Source organism: Salvia miltiorrhiza, chromosome 5, assembly GCF_028751815.1.
Source record: "Salvia miltiorrhiza cultivar Shanhuang (shh) chromosome 5, IMPLAD_Smil_shh, whole genome shotgun sequence".
Taxonomy (NCBI): domain Eukaryota; kingdom Viridiplantae; phylum Streptophyta; class Magnoliopsida; order Lamiales; family Lamiaceae; genus Salvia; species Salvia miltiorrhiza.
The window spans coordinates 1,632,033-1,652,810 of NC_080391.1; the positions used below are offsets into that span (position 1 = coordinate 1,632,033).

Sequence of the window (20,778 nt, forward strand, 5' to 3'; positions counted from 1 at the left end):
ATGAATTTTAAATATTAGATGTTTTTCACAAAAGATTTAATTGAAATTGATAATTTTTCACAAAACTATAAATTTATATTGGATATTTCAATATAAATTTATCTAAAAATATATAAATTCACAAGAAAATGATATTTTTCAAAAAATATAAATTCTAAGTATAAATTCATAAATTTACTATTGGTGATTTTAAATTTTAAATATTAGATATTTAAATTCACACGGGTAAATTCACAAAATATAATATATATATTTTAAAATTTATATAAATTCACACTGAAAAATGTTGGTGACTTTAAATTTTAAATATTGGATATTTATATAATTAAATTTATCTAAAAAAAATATAAATTCACAAAAATAAAGGATATTTTTCACAAAACTATAAATTGCATGATATAAAAGAGCACTGTATAGATTGTAGCAAGTGGGCCCCGCAACTTATATATATCATCCTATGAATTAGTGAACTTTCTAAATATAAATCAACTTCCAAAAATAGATTGTGTAAAAGAGCGGGAAATTTTTTTTGCTAGATGGACCAGCTTTTATATATGTATAGATAGATAGATGGGCAAATATATGAAATTTGCATAGTTTCTTCTCTCGTGTTCGGACGTAATTATGTCACGCGATCACGTAAACTCTGGATTTCATGCAAATAAGAACACAATATAATAAACCTAAATTTAGAACCTATGTTACAATAAAAACACGAAAACAAACAAAATATAAAATAATTATGGTCTAAAATTTACACTACCTTCGAACAAGTCCAAACAAATCTTTGAGTACATAAATGCCATAATTTTATAGTGTTGTATCTTCAAAATGTGGAAAAATAGGCAAATGGGAGGTGAAATTTGTATTTTTAGAGGAATAGTTTCAGAAAATAAAATTGTAAAATCACTAACAAATTTTTTATTTCACTTTTTGAACTTACTAGAATTTATCCACTTTTTAATAATTGAACTATTATTTATATTTTGCTAAGCAAAATACTAATTAATTACTATGATTGACATATATTGAATTATCTCAAAATTGTTGTGCGTGTGTTGATCAAGCGATAACAAATTAATTTTTTTTATTTAATACTGTTAATTTATAAATAAAAAAATTATCGATAAATTTTAGAAAGCACCTCTCAAATTCTCACTGTTTGGCGCGCAAGACCTCGAAACAATAAACCCTAAAAAAACAAATTTAGGGTTTTACAAATTCGAAGGTAATTTCATTTCATTTCACTCAAACTGAAGCTCCATTTCCGGCGAAGCCATATATCAATGGAATGAGCTCGCATTGCATCCGACCTGCAGCAGCCCATTTCGCACTCCCCAAGGAACGCATGGCTTTCGCCGCCGGGCTCCGTTTGCTCCGCTCTCACCCACTCTCATTCTCTTCCGCCGCGCCGCCGCGCCTGCTACTAGCTCGACGCGCCTCCGACCACCGCTTTCTCTCCGCCGTGAACCCCCACCAGCGCCGGAGGTTGTTCGCCGCCAAGGCTTCCTCGAAGGATGTGGAGGAGAACGGGAGTGTGGTTGCCTTGAAGGATGGTGGTGGTGAAGGAGGCGATGGTAGGGTAGTGGTCACAGAGCTGCACAAGGAGGCAACGGAGGCGTACTTGTCGTATGCCATGTCTGTGCTGCTGGGCCGGGCATTGCCCGATGTTAGAGACGGGCTCAAGCCCGTCCACCGCAGAATATTGTGAGTTGTTTCCCCCAGTTTTTTCGGAGTTTGACGCAATGCCGGTGATTGGATAACTGTTATTGCTTGCTTGTATCTTCAATCAACTTAAATCAATGACAAGGTTCATTAGCGCGTCTACGTTGGCTTTTGATATTTTTCTTTTGTTGGTTATATGGTGGATTACAGACGAAACATATCTGAATGAAGTTGGGAATAGTATTTGATAACATAACCAAGCAAGTGAGTGGTTAACCAGTAACTTCAAATTCAGTCCACCTTGTTATGATCCTTGACTATAAAGTTCTAATTGGTCTATAAGGTTAATTCAACTCAATTGTGTTGCTACTTACCTATGTACTATCCTATATCCTAGCTATCGAGCATCAGTCAGCTCATTTTTGGCTTGTTGAGCTGGAGATTAACTACTCTCTCAAACATTTGATCATCTGCATGTCCTTTTACATTAGTTTTTAATTTTTTATAATACTTAAATAACTTTCTCTAGAATTGCAGCTGGCTCACGATCAATTTTTTGAGTTCTTTCTCTTTCCTATTGTTTTTTCCCCTAAAACTTTTCTCAGATTCTTGTCTCATTACATTGCTGTGTATAATATTCTACTGAGATTGTATTTTTTGTTCTAATGATAAATTTTGTTTATGTGATCTTGGCTAATGTATTTGTTACCTGCAGCTTCCACTGTTTAAAGTATTATGCATTATTTGATTAAAGGCCCTTCTGACTGGAGCATTTTATATGGATTAACAGATATGCAATGCACGAGTTGGGCTTAGCATCAAAGAAACCGCACAAGAAGTGTGCTAGAGTAGTTGGTGAGGTTGTATTTGGGTCTATAAGTACTTTTTGTATGACATGGAAGTCCCCTGATGAGCCGATTATTATCATTATGTTGTATGCATTTACCATCATTATATGCCTGTGTAACTGTGCTCTGTTATGATATATGTTCTCTCCTCTTTTCTTTCTTTCAATTTTTTTTGTCTTTCTTCTTATTTTATTAATAGTTTTTTGTTTGGCTTGGTCCAATGCAGGTTCTAGGGAAGTTCCATCCACATGGGGATACTGCTGTCTATGATTCATTGGTTCGAATGGCTCAGGTACCAGTCAGATCTAAGGGCTTTTTGATAGAAGAAATAACTAAATAGTGAATCGTCATGCATATGCCAAAGGAATCTTGGTTGTCTACCATGATGTTTCAGTTTCATATTTATTTACTTAGAATGCATTAACTAGCAAAGACCACATGAAATCAAAGTGGTCATTGCCATTATATTGTTTCATTTACCTTCTAGCGAGTACGTAATATAGAAAATGAACTATGAGTTCCGATTTGCCTTTTATTCCGTAAAGCTTCTATTTACCTAGTTTTACGAGTAAAAATAGCTATCTCATAACCTAATTATGGATTTATGGCAAAGGCATATTATTTGGGGCCAAGGACCTAACTTTTTGGATTAATTTAACACCTGTGTGCGCTCTCTACTTGCTTGGTTTGCTGATAAAATGTAGGTTTAAGTATTAGTACAGCAGCACAGCTGTACAGGTCCATGTAAGACAAGTCTGATACATATGCTTCATCTCCTCTTTCAATTATTTCTATCCACTTGCATCTTAGGATTTTTCCTTGCGCTCTCCACTGATTCGTGGGCATGGGAATTTTGGCTCTATTGATGCGGATCCTGCTGCAGCAATGCGTTACACAGAGTGCAGGCTGGAGGTAGTCTACTATGATTTTTTCTGGAGCCTCACAGAGCTTTAATTTGTAGATGTTCCTTCTTCCTTTGTCTACTACTCTAATGAAACTGATGAGTACCAATATGCTGTTGTTATTCTTTCAGGCACTCACGGAGGCCATGTTATTGGCAGATTTGGAGCAAGATACGGTGTGTTATTTGTTAATAAATTGTCCTATTTTTTCAGTGATTGTGTTTTATTTGCTTCTTTATTGACATGCATACATGTTGTAGGTTGATTTTGTTCCAAACTTTGATAATTCACAAAAAGAACCATCTCTGCTTCCTGCTCGCATCCCCAACTTGCTACTAAATGGTTCTTCAGGGATTGCGGTATGTTTTTGCCTGGCTCTTGACTTTTCATTTGCTTGGCTGCTTGTCTGTTATCACTCCATCTATTATGTTTGCTTCCTCCCATCCTCAGGTTGGAATGGCTACCAATATTCCACCGCATAATCTTGGGGAGTTGGTAGATGCACTTTCCGTGCTGATTCACAATCCCGATGCAACGGTATCATTTTAACCAGTCAAGCATCAGTATCTTGTGAACTTTTTCATCATGATATCTTCTGAATGATGAAAGTTGTTGCCTGTAACTAGATCTAAGCTTGCCCTGTGATCTTCTTCCCCTTCCTTAATTCCTTTCTGATTGTTCCTTAATTGATATAAGGTGGTTATTTGTTCTTTTATCCATTAGGATTGTTGCTCTGTAATTCTGCTTATTTATTGCTACATGCTTGGAGCTGAGTGTTGAAACCAGTTCTTTATCTTGAAGTAAACTGCTTAATCCTTTTCCCAGCAGTCAACTGTTGGAAAAATAAAATCATAAAAACAGTATGTATAACATATCAGTGTCCAAATTGTGTATCTTAGCCTGAACTTCACCAGTTGACTATGAACTTATTTTTCTTCAACTTTAATGTCTTAATTTATATTTTGCCTTTTGTCGATCTATATAACTTTAGAAGAATTCTATATTTGACATGATTATAAATATTGGGATCACATATGCTGCGGAATTCATCTTATAGTCAGTTCTCTCATTATTCTTTTTTAATGGTTGTGATTACTTAATGAATTTAGATGTTTCTTTTCCACCATTGATGTTTCTATGGAGACGTAAGTTTTATAGAAGTGTGTTTTTGTAACAGTTGCAAGAATTGCTTGAGTACATGCCTGGACCTGACTTCCCAACTGGAGGAATCATAATGGGAAATATTGGGTAGGTTATTGCATAGCCACCTTCTCGCTACATACTAATGATATGGATGCACAGCAAGTTGAAGCTCTCTGCATGCTTTTTGCACACTGCACATGCTGGATATTCATGATTTTACTATAATGATTATAAATGGACTAAATGAGTTCTTCACATAACTAGAACTGAATTTTGTGGTGTGCATTTGGCAATGAAACCCTATCTCCTATAAGTTCATAAATAGATTATAAAGGTGAGCAGAAATTTATCGGCCTTTTCAATCGAACTCAACATGATATGAAGTAATTTTGACTTTTTTTTTAATCCTTGAAGTATTTTGGATGCATATCGAACTGGACGAGGGCGAGTGGTGGTCAGAGGGAAGACTGATATCGAGTTGCTAGATCCCAAGAGCAAGCGCTCAGCAATTATAATAAAAGAGGTTTCATCTTTATCTCCTTACTTTCAATTATTAGCTATTCTTTTATTTTTCGTTAAAAAGATTAGTAATAATCTCCTTGAGCCTTTTTGTGTGTGGATGTGCACGCACTTGCGCACCATAACAGATTCCTTATCAGACCAACAAAGCTTCCCTTGTTGAGAAAATTGCTGAACTCGTGGAAAATAAGGTACTAATTAATTGGTGTGTATCATGAATGTCTTTAAATAAGCTCTGACTTATTTAAATGTGGTTATATGTACTGGAATTGTTTAAAATACACATGCATTTACTGAATTTAGTACATTGGTATTATTTGATATGTGAGTGTCTTTTGTTGTTCCATATCTAATGTATTGATATTAGGTTCCTAAATATTGTTAAATATGGATTTCTTTGTTATGTAATGATTACAAAGTTGTAGTTACTATCTGCTTTTTCAGTTTTATGATTGATCGTGTTATTGATACCATTTGATTATAACCTTTTTCCTTTCTGTTAGAGTTTGGAGGGAATAAGTGACATACGCGATGAGAGTGATCGATCTGGGATGCGCATTGTTATTGAGGTAATATTGTATAAATTGGTCTTGTTGAATTTATTTGTCTGATAATGAATTCTAAGTCTGACCCTAATTCATAAAAGCAACAATGTATTTCCTGGTTATGGTTCTCATTTTTATTTCAAGGTTTTGATTTTTTCTTGAATTCATCTTAATCAGCTCAAGAGAGGATCAGAACCCTCCATTGTCTTGAATAATCTGTATCGTCTCACGGCTCTGCAGTCAGCATTTAGCTGTAACATGGTGGGGTGAGTTATTTGAAGACATCATTTTGTATTTTTTTTTTCTTAATAATAAAAAAGATAGATATGAGTTCCTTATATTTAAGCATTTTCTTAGCAATAAGAGGGAAAATATTATAGGTTTTTCTTGCTGATTGCAGATGGAAGTTAATTTGTTATTATTGTTGGTTGCATACTTGCATCTTCTTAGCACTTGATCTACGTCTCATATGCTGAGACGAAATCTATTCTTCTTTTAATAATATGGCTTATGCTTACATAATATATGCTTTCTTGTCTTGGATGCTGTAAATTTCTATAACCTCTATCCTTTTAGATGGGAATAGGGGATAATTCTTATCTGAAGCCATGCGTATTTTGGTACTTGATGTGCTGAATGTGGGGAAATCTGAATTAGTGTATGTATGTATAGGCATGGTAAATATGTATTTAAGGAACATGTTTGTTAAAGTAATCTTCCTATCTCAACGTCTCATGCTTCCTCTGCATAGATGTCAGTGAAAAATAATAGAGAATTTGCCTATGGGCCAAAACATGGACACTTATATATTTTGCGTCTGCTGGTCATTATAAATTTTATAATTGCATTCCGTTTTATTGAAAGGTTTGATTCACATTTCTTTCTTGGTGTATCAAAAGAGTAAGTTGTGTACTAAACTCATATCAGTGTACTCTATCATGGTCTATGTTTCCTGATGATTAGCTGCTGAATCCCTTCTAATAGTGGTTAAAAGATTCTTTTTATTTTGGGCTTGTCCATCCTTACTTTTTGTTTCTCATCCTAGGATTCTTAATGGCCAACCGAAGCTAATGGGGTTGAAGGAATTGCTCCAGGTAACAAGCTCTTACCACCTGTATTTCAATCTTCTAGGTCAAACTGATAATTTCATTTTGGGCTATTAAGTTAATGGATGAACCTGATTTAAAATATTTACGGGATGACAGTTTTGATTGTAAGAAATAATTTGTTAAGCAAGTTGCTAAAAAAGTGCTGTTAAATAATCTCATGAAGGAAGCGAAACTAGATTAATTCAAGCACAAGATCGGTATCACATTGTTGAAAATATATTTTGTAGTGAGGTTATTCCTAATCATTCTGTACTTTATTATTGTGCAGGCATTTTTAGATTTTAGATGCTCCGTGGTTGAAAGGCGTGCAAAATTTAAACTAACTCAAGCACAAGATCGGTATCACATTGTCGAGGTTGGCTTCAATTCCATAGAGCTAGTGACTTCAGAACTATGTGAAACGCATATTGTTTCTTGTTGTCTTCTGGACCCATTTCTGAATTGTTAAAAAATGTGAACATTGGTTGTGGTATTGTATTGAAATGTTAATCTTATTATTTTGCTAGTTCAGCCTTTCTAAGCTGCTAATATATTTTCCCTTGCTTTGGGGTTTCTGTATGTAAGGGTATTATAACAGGACTTGATAATCTGGACAGTATCATCGACATAATCAGGAAAGCTTCTAATCATGCATCGGCAGCTACTAATCTCAGAAGAGGCAAGTTATTTTTAAACTTTTGTTTCCTTCACATTTTTCTTACTCGACAATATTGACATAAACATGATTACTACTGAAGCTGTAGCAATGACTGCTTCCATGATCATAAGTTTCTGATATACATGTTTATATTAGAAGATTATGGTTGTTGTCCTTTGCCAATGCTGGGTCTTATCTGATTCATGCAAGGTAGACCTGTCTGCTTCCCACATGTTGTCTTTGGACGATTAGTTTGAGGATTAACTATATTCTTTAGCTTATAGTTCTTAAAAGTGAACCTACCTAAAGGTTTCATTAGGTTTAGTTTTTTAACATAGACTTGCATGCACGTAGTCTATCGTATAAGTAATTATGCTCTAGATTATGTCCTTCAATGAATACTAACATTTATTTTTTAAGATTATACATTTCACTTCCTCTTTAACTATCTTCTATTCTTTTTAGGCACTGCATAATATAGTTGCTTTCTTCTGTTTGTGGAAATTGATTCTATTTCATTCTGCAGGGTATTACATAATTAACCTTATGATCCTTATCTCGTTTCATGGAAATTAAATCCTTCTCATTTCTCATTGCACTGTGTTGTTTGTTGCAGAGTTCAACTTGACTGACAAGCAAGCTGAAGCTATATTGGATATAAGCCTCAGAAAGCTAACATCTCTCGAGGTATTTGTGTATACTGTGGCATCTATATTTTTTACGTAGTCGCAGATACTCCTGACTTATTGATCTGTACATTCTCCAGAAAAATAAGTTTATTGATGAGGGAAGATCTTTGTCTGGACAAATTTCAAAACTACAGGAGCTTCTTTCAAGCAAAAAGTTAATACTTGAGGTAGTTCTCTGACAGAGCTTCATTGCTATTTATTTGTTAAGGCCAGAGTTCAGTAATTATAAATTATATACTCACATTTTCGTTTTGTTTCCATTCATTATTTTAAACAAAGATAAGGTCCAAATTGCCCCCTAACTATTTCATGGGGAGCACTTTGACCTCTAAACGTATTCTCTCCCGATTAAGAGAAGGTCAGATTTGGACGAAACTTAATTTAGTGGTCAAAGGGTTCGAAGGGAAATAGTGTGGGGGCAATGTAGACCTTTTCCTTTTCTATTTGTATTAGAACAGGGACTATGCTGGAATTTTCCTTTTCCCCCCCTTTTTTGAAAGGGTTCTTTCCCCCCCCCCCTTGCTATTATGATGTTGTGGGATATTTTAAATAATAAATTTAACTGACTTTGTTCACTTGTTAATGCGAGTCTTATAGCTGATTTGCATATTGTTATCTTATTGGTAGTTTAATTTTTTCTTAGATGATAGAAGCGGAAGCAAATGAGATAAAGAACAAATTTTCTACTCCTAGACGTTCAATGCTGGAGGACTCTGATAGCGGTCAACTTGAGGACATAGATGTTATACCCAACGAAGAAATCCTACTGGTATGTAAAATTTTACATTGTTGAGTTTCTATAACAATTTTCAGAGACCGTTGCTCAGGAATGTCGCATATTTACTTTTAGGCACTTAGTGAAAAAGGCTACCTAAAAAGGATGAGGCCTGATACGTTCACTCTTCAACACCGTGGGACTATTGGAAAATCGGTAGGGAAATTGAGAGTGAATGATGCTATGTCTGATTTCCTTGTATGCCGTACACACGATCATGTCCTTTACTTCAGGTACTTGTTTCCACTACTTTTTATGCCTTTTTGTTTCTAGATAGTTATTGGTATTATTTATCTCCGCAAAAATTTCTATGTTGGTCAAATTATATCTTTACATTCAACTCTTCAATTGAGCTCATACGACTTCTACAAAGAAGAAAATTCGTATAAAGTCCCCTTTCTGCATAAAAGTGTATTATGCTGCTCTAAGGCTCATAAGTGGTTTATTGCAACATGATGTGGTACATACTATTAATTAACTGAGACAACTAAAAAGTGGCAATGACACACTACTATATATGCAGATTGAAGGTAGTTCTTGGTCAAGTCTGGTCGCTAATTTTCTAGTAATAATAAACTGCAACTAAATGATGCTATTGTAGAGTAGTATCATATCCACATGGATTAAAATCATGAGAACAAGTAATGCGCATTGACTCTTCGTCACTATCCAAGCTAAACTATGGGTTGAGAAATTGTGATTTTTAAAACTAAGACACAAATTATAAAAACAAAGCTCAAACAAATATCATGAATAAAAGATTGATCCTATTCAAGTATTGACTTAAAAGGAACTATGCAAGTAACCTATGAATCCATTTTCTTTTAACTCAATGAAAGATATCAACTCTTGCTCCTATGCAATGATTGTTTTTTTATTTCCAACAATTATTGGTGTTTACTTGTTTTACTTTCTTTTGCAGTGATAAGGGAACTGTATATTGTGCTCGTGCATATAAAATTCCTGAATGCAGCAGGACTGCTGCCGGCACACCTTTAGTTCAAGTAGTTCCATTCTTCTTAAGTCTTTGGCTCATAACATTTTCCAAGTTCTTTTTAATGACCGCGAAATTTCTCTGTTGTCCAGATTTTATCCCTATCTGATGGTGAGAGGGTCACTTCAATAATTCCTGTCAGTGAATTTGAAGGAGATCAATATCTTGTGATGCTCACCATGAAGGGGTATATCAAGAAAATTTCTTTGAACTATTTCTCATCGATAAGGTCAACTGGAATCATAGCAATTCAACTGGTTTGTCCACTTCTTTGTTGCTTGGAGTTCTGGGTATTCAGCTATCTTGGGCCTTAATCTACTTATTAAAACTGACAGGTTCCAGGTGATGAGCTGAAGTGGGTGAGGCGTTGCTCGAATGATGATTATGTGGCAATGGCATCACAGAATGGAATGGTGATCTTGTGCCCTTGTGAGAATGTAAGTTACCTTTTCTTTTGACTTTTTTCTCACTCCACTTGCTTAAAAGTAAGTGGCTGGGACAACCAAGCTCGGAGCTAGAGTCAGAATCTGCTTTTCCAGTAGAAATCCATTGGCAATTGCAGCTGCTGCGCTTTAGCTTTCATGGTTATGTCTGAGATTTTAAGCCACTCCTATAAGTTTGTTTTTCACTGTTTGTTTGTGTATCTGTTTAGATGAGAGCACTTAGTAGGAATACCAGAGGTTCAGTTGCCATGAGGCTGAAACAAGGGGATAAGATGGCGAGCATTGATATAATACCTGCATCCTTGGGAAAGAAGATTGAGAAAGGCTCTGAAACACTGTCGAACCAGTAATTTCACTGCTACTGTGTTATTCTATATGCTTTCAGCATGAGAGTAATATATTATTTGATGCACACTTTTTGCCATGGCTTAAGTATTATTATTAGGCTTTAAACTGTACTTGAAGGTTTTGAATTAAAATATTTAAAACATTTACTGCTGCCTCAAATTCGTCCCTACCTCTGATAAGTGTTTGACTTGACATGTTGGATAAGGAGTAGCTACTTAGGCTATGATCAGATTATTGCCTTTTCACATTTCTTTTTGAACATGCTCTTTCCAAGGTCATTTTGTTCGAACTGTCTGATGGAACGATTAGCAGTAGACAATTCTATGATTCACAGGGTAAATTTGTTGTATTGATCTATAATAGTCATCTGATGGAGATAAGTTTCAGTGAAAGCACATTTCAGTTTCTCTTAGGGTGTTTTATTGATCAAGTTGTGGAAAAGATTATAATAAGTATGATGGCTTAATTTTGTTGTTTCCTACTAAGTTACTCTTTTTATCCTTGGATAATACTCCCTCCGTCTCACTCCAATAGGCTCATTTTCCTTTTTGGGTAAAAAAGTTGTACTTAATTGGTGTGGACCACACCACTTTACTACCACTTTTTTACTAAAAAGTAAGTTTTCTTAATCTCCGTGCCCAAAAGAAGTGAGCCTATTGGAGTGGGACGGAGGGAGTATCTGGTAACTGGAGGATTTGCAGTTTTACTTGTGACTTTATGGGTTGGTACCTCTGTCAACAATGTGGTCATGCATGCACCATTTAACTGTTGCCTGAGTTATAAGTAGCCCATTAGACATAGTTAAAACATGAAGCTTTATGACGTTGAAGTCAAAATAGTATCTTCCCCATTTTAGGTTGAATAGATCAAGCATTTTGATGTGCCGTATTAATTGCTATACCGTTCCTTCCCATTTTCAGTTGCTTAGTTTTTTAGAATGTGCTGTATAAATGTCATTGGTTTATTTGTGTAGTGGGAAGGGGTTTTCTGGTCCTTGGTTGCTGTTTATATCTGAGAATGGCTACGGAAAACGAGTTCCTGTCGCTAGCTTCAGAACGTCATCACTGAATAGGGTTGGTCTGAAAGGTTACAAGGTTGGTTACCTTCTTTCTCTCATCAGGAAAAGGAAATGTACAATGTAGAATTTGGTGCATTTCTTTGGTTCTGTTACTCTCCATCATGCCTCTAATTCCTTGCAACTTTCTTCCTGTAATGATGCAGTTTTCGGCAGAAGATCGTCTGGTGGCTGTATTTGTAGTAGGATTCTCCGTTGGGGGTGAGGCTTCCTATAACTTTTGCCCTCTACTTTATCCAAGTATTAGGATAGCTAATCACAAATTAACAACATATTGGTTTGAATAGAGGATGGAGAGAGTGATGAACAAGTCGTGCTTGTCAGCCAAAGTGGAACAGTGAACCGGATCAAAGTACGGGATATCTCCATTCAGTCTCGCTATGCAAGGTACTTCGTGCTTTTGGTACTTATCTTAAAAGGAGCTACATATATTTTGGTTTCATCTTCTTGGATGATTGAAATTGAGAATCTTTTATACTCTCTCCGTCCACAAAACATCTTCCTGATATAACCCCACTAACTATCACCCGTACAATTCTCACATATACACACACATTGCCACTAATGGACCCGCTATTTTTTAAAACAACCCAATTAACTATCACCACTTTTTCTAATTTGTGGAACCCTTTCTCCACTCACCAAATACGTAACTTGCTTTTCTTAAAACATTTGTTCACTCCCCTTACGAAGATGTTTTGTGGACGTAGAGAGTATCTTTCACATCCAAAACCCGGTTCTTAAGTGTGAACGGCTCTTTTGTGTTAAATGAGGGCTCTTCTAGAGCTTTGTTAAATGAGGGCTCTTCTAGAGCTTTGGTATCCCTTCCACTTAATGACTTCCTTGAGTATCTTCTTGTCGTCTCTCTCTCTCTCTCTTTCCCGGCTAACCTTGCTAGTACCTGAAAAGTGTATTTCCTTACCTCCTTTAACTACATGTTCTCCGGGAAGGAACAAGATCGTGAATGTTGTTTTCAGTTTTTTGGCGGATGATAAACATGCATCACCCATTCATTTTCTTCGTGTAGAGGTGTGATCCTGATGCGGCTTGAGCATGCTGGAAAAATCCAATCGACTTCTTTAATATCGGCAGCTGAAACAGAGCCTGAGGAGCTCGAGGAGGAGGCTGCAGCATGACCTGAAACTCAAGTTTTGAAGTCGACACCGGCGCAACTCCCCGGTTTTTGGCAATGTAAATCTTGTAAGATCTGGTGTTCCACCATAGATGCTTTGTATATAACGTTTTAGGCAACACCTCTGCAGCAATTTTCTTGAAGCAAATATTATTTTTGTGCAGCTGTGGAAAATAGTTAATTAGGTGCCAGTGACCAACCATTTGACATGCGATCGTATTTATCAAGAAAAGATGAGTAGTCTGATTAGTGTGCGTGATTATTTTTGTAGACGATTATTTTTTTTTGGTCACTTTAAAATGTTTTATATAAAGAAGTTTTGGGTTCGTATTTTTGTAAATGATTACTTTTCTTATGCTATTAAATCAAAGCCATTTCATAAATAAATATTTTAAAAAAGTTATTATATTAAGTTTTTAAGAGTAGAGTAATCAAGTTTGAAAATTAAGTAAAAAGAAAAAAACGTTAAATGGGTCAACTTACTTTGTTTTAAATTAGCTAATTAAGGTTTGAATTATTTTTGGACTAGTCAACTTACTTTGTTTTAAATTAGCTAATTAAGGTTTGAATTATTTTTAGACTATATCTATACATTCCATATTTAAAATTGCTGCAACACTAAATTTGGTCTACCAGGTGGTGGATTCAAAATTTTAAATTTAGGACTTTGGACTGCGACAAATAATTACATAATCATAAATGTAAAAATTGTTTAATATTAAAAGCTGTACATCCCGAAACATTGTTTAATTTTAACGTACACTTCAAAATACAAAAGAAAGTTACATAACTATCTAATTGCGTTATACAATTGTGAGAGAGACGGCAGCAGAGCGAAGGCGTATGCCGTCATCGTCCCATTTTCTCTCCGGTGCAGTAGCTCCTGCAATTATAGCCTACAGCACATAACATTGGCAGGATTGGTAAGATGAAGAGATTATGGTTAGAGAATTATGATTTAACTATTTGTGCAAAATATGCAAAGAACAATACAGCCAACCTTTCCACTATTCACAGCAGCTACTAGTGCTATATGCTGCTCATCTCCACCAAACTCGTAAAAGTAATAATTCCTGCAGACGTCGAGCATAACGAAGCTCGTTAGAAACGTATAAACGCTATCTGAGAGTCGATATGCTGCTCACAGTAACAATACCTGTATCCTTCTTCTTCCTTGATCTTAAATATCCTAGCAGAATACAATGTTGCACCAACTGTATTTACAGTTTTAGGTAAAAAATCAGATAAATAAAAGCAAAGGTTTGAAGCCTCTGTCTTGAGAGACAAACAGCATTCCCATCAAAGTACCTGGAACAAATATTTTAGCTGCCTCCTTCAGAGAACCTAAATCAGCAATGTCTTGTGCCTGTCAGAGTCGGAATGAGCACTTTGACGGGACGATAAATGAAATGAAATGAAACAATTTAGTATTCTGTTTGCTTTGTCTTTAACAATGCAGAAGAAGAATAAGCAGCAAAGATTTTAATATCTGATAGGTGCCGAGGAGTATTACATCCACGAACCTCTAAGAAGGTAATCTTAAGTTGATTAGATGGCCGGATAACAACGCTCAGAACTTCGGATCTGTATGGCATTGGCATGTAATAAACGGTCAAAATTCAACAAAATACAGAAATGCACATGATAGATGAAATGAACAGAGAACCAAACATAAACGTAGTCGAAGAACTAGAAGAAGTCGATACGAATAAAAGAAACTGAATATTCTTATCTAGATTGGAAGGGTTCGTCATAATCAACTTTTCAGCAGCATATCAAGTGTCTAGAAGTTGCTTACTGTTAGAGGTTCTCTAGATAAATGAATACCAACTGCACAAGAAGCTACAGTAATCAGATAAAGAAATATACTAGCATTTTCAATCTGGTTGTAATCGTTTTCCACCTTTGCAAATGGATATGCTAACTATTATTCTGAAGACTTGCAATGCCAATGTAATTAACTAGATAACTAGTTATATACATACAAGCTAAGATATAATTATATATGGAGCTAGAGATAATACAAATAAAGCACTTCACTGAACCTAGCTACGTTGTAAGTTTTTTACACCCAACCATTCATCTTATCAAAGTATCTATCTAACACTGCAGGTTAATTGGGAGAGGAGAAACACAGCTCAAGAAAACCCTTTTTACTGATATCTTCTTGTAATATTGCATTGGTTTCATTATTCTTGTGAGTTGCACCGCATTATATCTTAATGATAGAAGACTGTCGAGATCAAGTTCATCATCAAGTAATGAGATCCAGCCAAGAGGCTCAAGTTGGTGTTGCCTCGAGTGATGGTTCAGTAATGGAATATCAGAAGGCATGAAAAGTGAATGCTAAGCAAGAACACATGGTAATAATGGAATAAAGGAATACATTTCCCAAAGGAATTCGTTGTTTCTACAGTGACATAACTACAATGAGATACTAGTCCTCAAATTAGCAATCTGAAGCCTCATGATTCATGAAATGCTTTGTTAAATTTCAAGAACATAACCACAAATGACCGATAAATATCAACTAGTTTTCGACAAACTCCACCTACACAGCAGATTCTTTCTGTAACATGGATATAGATAACTAACAGCATTACGATTTTCTTTTCCTTTCATTCGTTCCTCGACAATTCTACCTAATAGCTGGAAGAATGCATGTCTCCCAACACATAAGCATCAACAAATTCACTAGTAATAACACTATAACATTCAGAATCAACTAAATAGAAGCAACACAAACTCAAGTTTATATCTATGACATTCAAGTTCATGGTGAAGATTATATGCATCAGCAAATTCACTAGTAATAACACTATGACATTCAGAATCAATCAACTAAAATTGAAGCAACACAAACTCAAGTTTCAGGCAAACAATCTTCACCATCAAGCATTCAAGCTTACCCATCAGGAGTCGCGAAACGCGCAGCATAAGTCTTCGTCTTCGCTTTATCTCCATAGAGGGACAGTCCAGCATTATAGTCCTACAAAAATCCAGTAACACAGCAATCTAAAGGATGAAATCAATCAATCAATAAAAAAAATCGTTTTACCCAATGCAATTATACATACTAGATACGCACAAATCGTCATTCAATTTCTTCAAATTCTTTGCAGACTAAACCCTAAAAAGAAGAAGAATGAAAGGAGAAAGCAGAAACCTCAGGTTCCGTGATGTCTTGGAAATTTGGCGGGACGCGAATTGAGAAGCCATCGCCGTAGAATTGGAACCACGACTTGGTGTTGGCAATGCCTGAAAGAAAGGACTTGGAAGGCGGTTGAGCTAGGGCGGCAGCAGCAGCAGCAGAAGAAGAAGAAGAAGAAGATAAGGCTACAAGTGAAGAAGCGATGATAAAACTTCTTCTAGAGATGAGAAAAGCAGCATCAAGCAACAAGGGGAAGGATGGGTGTGGATTGGTCGTTGATGGAGGGGAGATGGATTGCATCAATTTCGGCATGGCAGCCATGAAGAAGAAGAAGAAGAAGATGAAGAATGTGGATTACAGAGTTACAGTTATGGTTAACTGCTTTTATTCAGTTTATGGTTAACTGCTTATAAATTATTGAAATTTAATCAAATTTTAATTTTGGATATAAAGCATAATAATTATTAAATTATTAATTTAATATAATTTTGCTCAAATTTACTAATAACATGATTAATTGAATAATTGACGTGACATAATCAGTTTGTCGTTCTCGCATGATGATAAATTAGTAGAAACGACGTCAGTCATTTCACTAGCCACGTGATCAAAAAGTTCGACCAAAATCCTATATTACAAAATCAAATTAAATTAATAATTGATTATTATCATGCCAAACTTTGAAGTTAGTATGTAAAATCAAAATTTTATAAAAATTCAGTAATTTATAAGCAATTACTCCTTTATAATTTTTACTAATTTTAAAAATTAGATTAATCACTTACTCCTTTGCTTCATGGAAATAGGTCGGCACGAGTTTTAAGAAAAAAATGTTGTTTATTTAGTGATGGTGTGTGCTCTTTGATTGATAAATTTATCATGAGAAAATGATGGATAACAAGAATTTATGACTTTAAATGTCTCATTTCCTTTTCTTCATTTTCTATAAAAAAGAATTTTATTATTTTTTATTCTTTCTTGAAGTGAAAAGAATGAATAATACTTTCCTCTTTCCGAAAAACGAATTACGCCTCTCACGGATTGACACATCGTCTCCAAATATAAAACGGCTTCATCTTCTTGGTAGTAGCACCACAGACCAAAAACAAGAAGCTCCGGTGAACTAGATGATAGTGAGGACTAAGAAGCTTATGAAATAGGCCAAGTCGACTGGGACGGAGGGAGTATAAATCATTGTTTAATTAGATGCATCACCCTTCATCAAAAAAAATTAGAAGCATCACCCTATGCATTTTCCAAATAAATTGCCAAATTTCTAACAGATTTCCCAACTAAAAGATGGCAAGAATTTAGATAAGGCATGAAAACTTCAAAATGAAGACAGATTGACAATTGCAAATATATACATGCTGCATACCACCAAGCTCAAGTTTGATTTCTCTATTTATCAAACTTCTCTAAACGAACTTGAACGAGCATTTTCTCGAGCCGAGCTCCGAATAATTTGCAAGCGGCTTGGTTTGTTTACAGCCCTGTTAATATGCATAATAAGTTACTCATATGTTTCAGCTGGCGTGGCATGGCTCTGGCAGGGAGAGCTCTGGTTGCTGGTGGAGTCCCGACGCCACGTGTCCTCGACCTGAGCCGCGAACTGCAAGTTCCAGACGACGCCCTCCATAGAAGGCCTCTCGTGCGGCTCGTTCGACAGGCATATCAAGCACAGCTCCATCAGAGTCTTGAGCGATTCATCCGAGCACTCCTTGTGAACCGCCGGATCCACAATGCTCCTTCGAGCTATCAGATCCGCCGTTAGGCTCACTGACAGCTGTCGAGACAGGCGTGGACACGCACGCGTCAGCGAGCATTCAGCCTCACGAAAACATCGACACGAAAAGGGATGAAACAAGGCAACAACAAAACTTACAATATCCTTGGAAATGTTGATGTCGTTGGGAGAGTTTATCGCCCTCCCAACGATCATCTCTAGTAGGATCACGCCAAAGTCATAGACGTCGTGTTGCTCCTCGCCACCGGACCTACACGTATGCACAAACGGACGCGTGAAAGTAGCTCTTTCGGATCAAGGGAAGGGAAGGGAAAACCTTACATTGATCCAAATTTAGGCAAGCCCTGCTCTGCCAAGAGAGGTAGATTGAATTTCTTGATCTTGACACGGAGGCTGTGGTCGAGCAGCACGTCTGTTATCTTGAGGCGATTGGCGTACAAGCCGGGGACTATCCCGGTGTGGAGGAAGAGGATGCCCCGGGCGAGTCCAATCCCGGCTGCTATCCTCTGCCTCCACCCGAACCTCTGCCCCGGCTCTGCCCCTGTCAAAAAAACACCAATGTGACATGAGTTGGTAACAAACAATGCACGCATTGGTTGAGCTTGATCTTAGATTCACCTGATATATACTTCCGGAGAGTTCCATTTGGGACGTACTCCGACACGAGAAGAATCCGGCTGACACTCGAATCGCCTTGATGGCACTCGAAGCAGTGGCCTATGGCACTAACCAGATGGCTATGCCTGAGTTTGGAGTTCACCTCAAGCTGATGTGTGTAAGTTTGGATGCTGTGTTTTCTCTTCACTTTCACTCTCCTTATGGCTATGGCAGTCCCATCTGTCATCCACCCTTTGTATACCTAATCGAGGCAACGAGACGAAATGCAACCAAAATCTTTTTCTTTACACTAAACACTAAACAATGAACACTAAACAGCAACAAGGAAAGTAAATGTGGATGGATCATAGATTCATAGCAGAATAGGTATGTAGGTACCTCTGCACCTATGAGGTGTAACGCGTTGAAGTTGTCCGTGGCCTCCTTGAGCTCGTCCACGACGAATGTTCTATACGGGGAGAGCCCGAGTGCTCCCATCTTCATAGTCTCAGAGATATACCCTGCCAACAAGCTCCATTCAGTTTGATGAAACATGAAAGGCATCAAATGTGTGTAGACATCAAGAAAGGCTCACTTGCATCCTTGAGGAGCTGGAGTGTGAGTGCAGGCGAGGCCTTATCGACAATCAGTCTCGTCCCAGCGCTGTGGTGGCGCTTGGCGAGCTCCCTCTTCACAAACAGGAAGGTGAGGCCAACAAGTGCTGCAGTGCCAACCACAGCCACAGCCAGAGCTGATGCTGCACCATAAGGCCTCCTCTTCTCCTTCCTCAGAGGCGAGATCCCCACGGCCAGAGCCTCGCTGTGGCAAAACGACACAGGCTTCTGTGGATGCAGGGGTGTCTGAGACAGACAGTTCCCATCATACAACACAACCCTCTCCCCAAACTGGTTGAGGCAATCAGGCAAGTCCCCGGTGAGGCGATTCTCAGACAGATTCACAAATGTGAGGCCTCCATTGCAAGATAAGTTATGCAAGAGCTTCCCACTGAGCTTGTTCCCACCAATGTCCAAGTAAGTGAGGGACGGGAGCGAGAGCAGGGACGGGGGGAACGCCCCCACGAGCTCGTTTGAGGAGATATCGAGCTTCTGGAGGCGATACCACGAGCCCACCTCATCAGCTGACAGAGTGGAGTGAAACCTATTCTTCCTAAGCACTAAAGAAACCAGTTTTGGGGGAACACTAGGAAAATGAGGCCCAAGATTGTTGTCTTCCAAATCAAGAACTTGGAGATTTGTCAAGTTGTGAAGCTCTGCAACTTCACCAGAGAGATTATTTGCAGTGAGCACAAGAGCCCTAAGGTTCACCATGGACGAAAATGCCCTTGGGAATGAGCCACTAAATGAGTTGTTCTTCACACTCAGCACTCTCAAAGCAGGCAAAGACCCAATCCAATTAGGGATTTCACCCTCAAACCTATTGTGATCCAAGATAAGAGTCTGCAGATTCCTAATAAATGACATTTCTCTAGGGATTGAGCCATGAAACATATTTGAGGTCACATTCAATATCTCCAATGAAACCAAACCCCCAATTTCAGGGGGCAATGGCCCCTCTAGCCCTAGTGATACCAAAGATAGCACCTTCAAATTTGGGAGCTGAGCAATATTTGAAAACAGTGAAGCAGCTGAGAAATCTTGGCTCAAGTGAGGAAACCAGTAGTTACCAGTGATGTGGAGCTGGGTGATGTTGCCTTCATAGCAAGCTAGTGAGAGAATCTGAGTTGCCTCAGTGTTGCAGACATCTTCATCTTCAACCTCACTCCAGCTGCTGGTTTCCACCTCTGGGAAGTTGAGCAGCTGCTTGATTCTCACAAGGGTTTGGAACTGGGAATTCCCCAACTGGTTTGAGAAAATGGGGTGCACCAAAAACATGAAGATGAAGAGAAAGATTCTTGCTTTAGCCATTGATATGAATTCAAGAAACACCACTGCATGTATGCATATGTATTCAGCTACAAACTTTTACTACTCTTTCCCATTTCCCTCAATTCTTGGATGCTTTGTAAGGTGTAACACATGTTACACATCTATAGATTTGTCATGTTCTGCCAAAAAAAAAAAAGATTTTTTTTTTGGAGAAAAATGCATTAGTTTTACCAACACGTAGCAGAAACTACACAAAGAATTTGGTTGTTACAAGACTGATATATCATGGAATAATTTAATGATTTAATAATGTAGTTCATAAATGCTGCTTTTTTGTCATGATCGTTTTAATATATTTTGTTTTTCAGAGCAGCTGCCACGTTTGCTCATTGGTCTTAAACGACTGTAGCCTCATAGCAAGAGCCAATAAAAATATTGTTTGGAAAGTAAGCATAAATGCAAAAAACCATTGTTTGATTACATGCAGCCTTCTGCATGCAGGAAATTTGAAGTACAAAATAATCTATAGGGGTTTTTTTTGTCAAAAAGGAGTATAAATACTTTTTTCGAGCT

The 20,778-nt window shown here is 37.1% G+C and overlaps 3 protein-coding genes across 3 annotated transcripts; 1 reads left to right on the top strand and 2 right to left on the bottom strand.

Annotated features, from left to right (window-relative positions):
- Positions 1-1,162: 1,162 nt before the first annotated feature.
- LOC131026582 (DNA gyrase subunit A, chloroplastic/mitochondrial) lies at positions 1,163-13,150 on the top strand. Its single transcript, XM_057956475.1, has 27 exons — positions 1,163-1,707; positions 2,456-2,525; positions 2,740-2,805; positions 3,324-3,425; positions 3,547-3,591; positions 3,676-3,774; positions 3,866-3,952; positions 4,593-4,663; positions 4,973-5,081; positions 5,206-5,268; positions 5,581-5,646; positions 5,800-5,888; positions 6,668-6,716; positions 7,000-7,086; positions 7,296-7,389; positions 7,985-8,055; positions 8,135-8,224; positions 8,701-8,826; positions 8,908-9,065; positions 9,755-9,836; positions 9,919-10,083; positions 10,162-10,263; positions 10,479-10,615; positions 11,591-11,711; positions 11,839-11,893; positions 11,980-12,079; positions 12,720-13,150. The coding sequence occupies exons 1-27, from the start codon at positions 1,292-1,294 to the stop codon at positions 12,826-12,828; spliced, it is 2,829 nt and encodes a 942-aa protein (XP_057812458.1). The 5' UTR covers positions 1,163-1,291; the 3' UTR covers positions 12,829-13,150.
- A 347-nt stretch (positions 13,151-13,497) lies between these two features.
- On the bottom strand, positions 13,498-16,351 carry LOC130984919 (uncharacterized). Its single transcript, XM_057907619.1, has 7 exons — positions 15,991-16,351; positions 15,734-15,813; positions 14,348-14,408; positions 14,133-14,190; positions 13,981-14,038; positions 13,825-13,897; positions 13,498-13,720 (listed from the first exon to the last, which is right to left on the bottom strand). The coding sequence occupies exons 1-7, from the start codon at positions 16,294-16,296 to the stop codon at positions 13,628-13,630; spliced, it is 729 nt and encodes a 242-aa protein (XP_057763602.1). The 5' UTR covers positions 16,297-16,351; the 3' UTR covers positions 13,498-13,627.
- Positions 16,352-17,304: 953 nt separating this feature from the next.
- Positions 17,305-20,477, bottom strand: LOC131026610 (probable inactive leucine-rich repeat receptor-like protein kinase At3g03770). Its single transcript, XM_057956522.1, has 6 exons — positions 18,915-20,477; positions 18,719-18,840; positions 18,341-18,581; positions 18,044-18,263; positions 17,861-17,972; positions 17,305-17,761 (listed from the first exon to the last, which is right to left on the bottom strand). The coding sequence occupies exons 1-6, from the start codon at positions 20,242-20,244 to the stop codon at positions 17,489-17,491; spliced, it is 2,298 nt and encodes a 765-aa protein (XP_057812505.1). The 5' UTR covers positions 20,245-20,477; the 3' UTR covers positions 17,305-17,488.
- Between the last annotated feature and the right edge of the window lie 301 nt (positions 20,478-20,778).